The sequence below is a fragment of the Mus pahari genome, chromosome 1, assembly GCF_900095145.1.
Source record: "Mus pahari chromosome 1, PAHARI_EIJ_v1.1, whole genome shotgun sequence".
Taxonomy (NCBI): Eukaryota; Metazoa; Chordata; class Mammalia; order Rodentia; family Muridae; genus Mus; species Mus pahari.
Genome location: NC_034590.1, coordinates 127,987,824 through 127,993,890, shown reverse-complemented (window position 1 = coordinate 127,993,890; position 6,067 = coordinate 127,987,824). Strand labels below are relative to the sequence as shown.

At 41.4% G+C, this 6,067-nt stretch overlaps 1 protein-coding gene across 1 annotated transcript in view; it reads left to right on the top strand.

Moving 5' to 3' along the window:
- Positions 1–6,067, top strand: part of Cep78 (centrosomal protein 78) — a 26,687-nt gene that overhangs the window by 1,524 nt on the left and 19,096 nt on the right. The window contains exons 2-5 of the mRNA XM_021201354.1: positions 1,683–1,855; positions 1,944–2,016; positions 3,001–3,104; positions 5,323–5,497. Of these exons, the coding sequence (XP_021057013.1) occupies positions 1,683–1,855; positions 1,944–2,016; positions 3,001–3,104; positions 5,323–5,497 (525 nt within the window). The remainder of the gene's footprint in view (positions 1–1,682; positions 1,856–1,943; positions 2,017–3,000; positions 3,105–5,322; positions 5,498–6,067) is intronic.

Below are 6,067 nucleotides of genomic sequence, written 5' to 3'. Positions count from 1 at the left end.
TCTCTCTCTCTCTCTCTCTCTCTCTCTCTCTCTCTCTTTCTCTTTCTCTCTTTTTTAGATTTGCAAATAGTTGTTTGTTGTGTGTATATGTATACGGTATGTGTGCGCACACACATGTGTATGTTGCATTTGTAGACATACATGTGTGAATAAAGTCTAGAAGTTGGCTCTGAATGTCTTCATCTATTGCTTTCCAATTTGTTTACTCGGGCAGGTTCCCCCCACCCCCCACCCCAACTCTGGGGACTTGCTGATTCCTTTGTCTGGTTAGCTAGTTTGCCCCAGGGAGCATCTCTTGTTCCTTCTCAGATTTGTTCCTTCACAGTTTACTTACAGGCTTTTACTTTGCTGCTGATCCAAATTTGGGTCCTCAACATTTTCCCTGCAAGTACCTTTATCAGTTTGGCCATCTCACTTCCTAATTTTCTCTTTCTCTTTCTCTTTCTCTTTCTCTTTCTCTTTCTCTCTCTCTCTCTCTCTCTCTCTCTCTCTCTCTCTCTCTCTCTCATCCATTCCTTTCTTTGTTTTTTAAGTGTGGTATCATGTAAGGAAAACTGGTGTTGGAGGCATCCTAAGCTCAGAGTTTCATATTTTAAATTTAAATTCTCACATATATAAAATCCATTGAAACAAGCCTGTTGTGAGTTCTTAGGATTAAAGCATGTTGGGTGTGTTAAGTGTCTGCAGGAAGGGGAAGGTGGGATAAACCAGGGGCAGATGTGGGCAGATGTGATTATTTGAAAGTCTGGCCCTTTGCGAGGTCTGGGATAAGCAGCATCTGTGATCCTTTCTTCAAGGACAGTGTTTGACCTCTGAAGAGTCCCCTGACTGCCATAGTAATGGCCACATTTAAGGAAAGATGAAAGAGTCAAGGGCAGCCTACCTGATCATGCTAGTATTTTATGTCAAGTATAAGGAGACCGTTTCCCTTCAGGCATTCTTGGCAACATTTCCATGTCTCATATCCAGTGGATATAGGCTATGGGTGTTAGCCTCCTAGACATGACTTGTTTCTCTCTCAGCTGTTTGACTGTACTATTGAAGCTCCTGGCTGGCGTTGCTGCCCTTGAACTCAGTTTTCCCTCTGTGTAGACGGTCTCACTTAGCACAGAACCAACCAGCACGTACCAGCTGCAGTTTGTGCCTCCTTTACAAAGGCACTGGAAAATGAGCTGCACTCTAGCCAGGCCTGCTGGAAGGGGTGCTTTTCCTAACCTGGGTGATTTAGGTGCCTCTCTCTGTTTATCCCTTTGTCTAGTTGGTAATTGGTCCAACATTGAGGCAAGTTTTTCTAACCATCCTTATTGTACCAATGGTAGCTTTGGTCCTCATCGCATGTGTTATAAAAGCCAACTCTTTTGGACTTGGTTCAGCCTCTTTTCACACCTGCAGCATTTGTACTGTCCAGCAGATGTCAGGCTTGGATCCCTTTGTACACACAGTCTACTCCCTCTCTCTCTTTCTCCTGTGTGTAAATTGAGGGCTTTCTTAAAGCCATGCCTAAGATGCAACTTCTTTGCCTCCATAAGAAACAACACCGTGTATGGTTTGTGTTTCTGTATCTCTTGTGGCTGTGAAATTTGTCTTTAAGGACATGGCTCATTTCTGTGCCTTGGCATACTGGAATTGTATGATTGACATTACTGATTTTACTGATCACTGATTTACTGAATTTATTGTAGGTGCTGATACACACCGAGTTTGTAGGAATCGAGTACCTGCAGTGAGATCCAAAGACATGAGCTTCCAGTTATGTAAGGCTCTTAGAGGCTGCTTAAGTGTATCAGGTGTGCTAAGAAATCTGGAGCTAAATGGGCTGATTCTGAGAGAGAGAGATTTGACTAGTCTAACAAAGGTAAGTCTTGTCCATGTCACCTGTGACATTTGAAAGCTGGTTTTGGTGGGGGAAATACTCAATACATATTTTACTTTTTTCTATTAAGGGATTGAGTAAATCAACCTCTTTGGTGCACCTGTCTCTTGCAAATTGTCCAATTGGAGATGGAGGTTTAGAAAGTGAGTCAAGTCGTTCAACACTTGTCTGTGAGGGTGGTCTCACGTTTGTCTGTGGTGATAGCTCTGTCTTGGGGGGGCTGTTGCTTCCACCTGAGCTGCCTCCTTCCTAGGCCTGCTCAGACGCAGACCCTTCCTACTAGAAAAGCTTATCATGGTTAATACTGTCTGGACTCTATTGAAGCTTGTGATAGCCCATAAAACAAACAGTTTGTAGTCTTTGGTATTTTGTTATTTGTGTTTGCTCATAGTTTATGGTTTTCCTTTAAGAAATATTGGTAGGAGCCAGGTATGGTGGCATACGCCTTTAATCCCAGCACCCAGGTCGCAGAGGCAGAAGGGTCTCTTGAGTTTGAGGCCAATTCTGGTGGCCTTCAACAAGTTCCCGAACAGTTAGGGCTACATAGAGAAACCTTTTTTCAAAAAACAAAACAAAACAAAACAAAAACCAAAAACCAGACAAACAAAAGAACCCAAAAAACAAAACAAAAGCAAAAAAGTCTTTATGAGAAGGGCAACAGTGAGGATGTAAAGAGGACAAGTTATCACTGTCTCCAATAAAACAGCTGTGAGGCAGTTGGTTGCTGGCTTGTTTGTTTGAGGTAAGTTCTTACTGTATAATTCTGGCTGTACTAGAACTTACTATGTAGATAAGGCTGGCCTTAAATTCACAGAGTTCTGTTTCCCAAGTGCTGGGATTATGGGCATATGCCACTATGCTCAGCTTTAAAATGAAATTACAATGTCCATATATCAACAGGCAATATTTAAAGTATTCAGTTTTGGCAAGTTAGTGGAATTAAGCCTTTGCTGTAATCTAGAACAATACTTATGTTACTGCAACCAGTCTGTTAGTGGCCGGAGGGTGGTGGAAAATGACTTTAGGGATACACCTTAAACTGGCATAGCTTGAAGACTGTGAGGAAACTGAGATTGACCACATTGGCAAGCACTTGGTCTTACTGTCTGTCTTTTTCTTTCTTTTAGTTATTTGTCAAGGTATAAAGAACTCTGTCACTCTCAAGACCGTCAACTTTACAGGGTGTAATCTGACATGGCAAGGAGCCTGTCATATGGCCAAGATCTTAAAGGTGACCTTTGAATGACAGATGCGATTGAAGCACATTAATACTTTGGTGTGGGGTTGCAGTAATTTTTGTCTTACCAGTATGGAGACTGCAATTTTAGTTTCATTGCATGTTACAACCATTGTCTAGCTTGGGATTCTGACCCTTAAAGATACACATTTAATCTTAAAAATAAAGACTTTAAAAAAAAGCATAATACTTCATGAATAATACTTATTTAGTTGTTGAAAACATAGCAGCACCAGAAGAAACTTTATAGTATTACAGTCTCCAATTATTGACATCAGAGACAGGGTTTCTCTGTGTAGCCCTGGCTGTCCTGGAACTCACTTTGTAGACCAGGCTGGCCTCGAACTCAGAAATCCGCCTGTCTCTGCCTCCTGAGTGCTGGAATTAAAGGCGTGTGCCACCACGCCTGGCTTATTGACATCATTCTTAACTACCATAATTTATAAACTAATAAAAACAGTTTATACAGTCTTTATAATTGTAATAACTACTACATTAGGACTAAAGTTAATTAACATTTTGACATGAGACTTTTTGTAGGTTTTTGTTGTTGTTTGTTTGTTTGTTTGTTTGGAGTTAGTGGGATTGAGACAGGATATGGCTTTGTGGCCCAGTCTGTGATCAGACTCGTGCGAACCATGCTCGCGTGCTAGGAATGTGCTTTGGTCTTTTTCCTCCAGCCTCCCAAGTGCTAGATTAAAGGTGTATGTCACCTCAGCTGTCTTGATTTTGTAGTTTGATGGCACAAATCAAAGATAGAACTAAGGGCTATGGACCAAATGTAGCCCATTACATGTTTTTTGCAATTAAGGGTGCTGAAGACCACAGCCTGCCTAGCTGTGTGCATGGTAACTGGCTGCTCTTGCCTTCCATCAGGAGAGTTGAGTAGCTGGCAAAGGAAACTGACCCATGGAGCTGGAAATGTTTACTTTTGGACCTTTACAGAGTAAACCTCTGACCCTTATGATAAATAATGGTTAAGAACGTGGATTCTGTTTTCTGGTATGGTGATTAGATTTCGTGAGGTTTTCATTTGTGTGTGTGTGTGTGTGTGTGTGTGTGTGTGTGTTGGGGGGTTCCTGCTGGGGACTAAACTAAAGCCAACACTTTGGGCAAGTGCTCTACCACTGGGCTATATCCTACCTGTGCTTTTTACTTTTTCTTTTGAGACTAGTTCTCTGTGAGTTGTCTAGGCTGCCCATGAACACTCTGAAGCCCCGGTAGACACTGGACTTAGAATGTAATGATAGGCCTTACCGCTAGCCTACCTAAGTGTATGGGTGTGGCTTTGAATTTAGCCCTCACCCATTTACTGTCTTGTGACCTTAGACAAGTTGCTTCACCTCTATAAAATCCCTGTTCACTCTGAGGCCTTGTGCAGTGTTTATTGCTTGTTGCTTTGATGTGATCATTCAACATTACTTGTGGTGCCATTTCACAGCTGCTTGGCTCTTCTCATGTTCAAGTGGGAAGGCTTTTTTTCCTTGTAGTGTCTGGGTGAGCAAAGTTTACCTGGTGAATACAGAGAATTGGTTACAGTCTTAAAGGCTACAACTGTGATTAAAAAAATCAAATAGTTTTTACCTAAGGCTTTTTGCTTATTCTAGGATACTAGAGATGGTAGGTATGTAAGACTAAGAAGTATATGTGAGCCATTGTTCTAAAAGATGATGTTACAGCCTCTGAATGTATCTTTTTATCATCTAAAAGTTGCATTTGTTGGCCTGACTATTCAATAGGAGAGCACTTTGCTTAGTGGGCCCATGGCTCTGGATATTGAGGAACAACCTCGATATCCTGCAAACACATGCACGCGCGCGCACACACACACACAGATTCTGTTATTTTGGTATACATAAAACATACATAAAATATTTATTCAGCTTTATGTAGCTTTTGAGTAACCATGATACATGCTAAATATTTAAATTGTAATGGAGATCACTACTGGATAGAGTTTAGAACTGTAGTAATGTTAAACCAGTTCTTTAATGTGACAGAAAAGGAAAATAAATATTCTTAAACTTCAGTAAATTGTCTTTTTACATAACCGTTGAGCAGCTGTCACCTGTGACTGTTCACACAACTCAAGCCCTGTGGTGAGATTCTGAGGGCAAATTGCGGCCATATTTGTGCTTGGGGGGTGTGGTATATAATCAGCCATGCCCAGTTTCCTTCTCCGGTGTCTGATTCCATGCTGTTATTTTTGAAGTATCAAACCATGAGAAGGCATGAGGAAACCTGGGCGGAAAGTCTTCGCTACAGGAGACCTGATCTGGACTGCATGGCTGGCTTACGGCGCATCACACTGAATTGCAACACACTCATTGGTGACCAAGGTGCAAGTGCCTTTGCAGACGCTCTTGGTGAGGATTTGTGGCTTCGAGGTAAGTTAAATGAGCTCTAGAAATTGGAAACTGTAGCAGCTTTTATTGTACTTTTATCCTGAAGTCACATAGATTCTCCATAGAAAACAATGTTACCAGTAATCAAAACATCCAGAAGTTTCTACTGTTCATTTTGGCAGATTTTCAGCCTTTAAAAAATAGATTTGAGGGCTGGAGAGATGGCTCAGTGGGCAAGAGCACCCGATTGCTCTTCCAAAGGTCCTGAGTTCAAATCCCAGCAACCACATGGTGGCTCACAACTATCCATAAGGAGATCTGACGCCCTCTTCTGAAGTGTCTGAAGACAGCTACAGTGTACTTACATATAAATAAATAAATAAATAAATAAATAGATCTTAAAAAAAATAATAAAATAAAATAAAAAATAAAAAATAGATTTGAACCAGGCATGGTGGAGCACGCCTTTAATCCCAGCACTAGGGAGGCAGAGGCAGGCAGATTTCTGAGTTCCAGGCCAGCCTGGTCTACAAAGTGAGTTCCAGGACAGCCAGGGCTATACAGAGAAACCCTGTCTTGAAAAAACAAAACAAAACAAAAGAAAAATTAAAA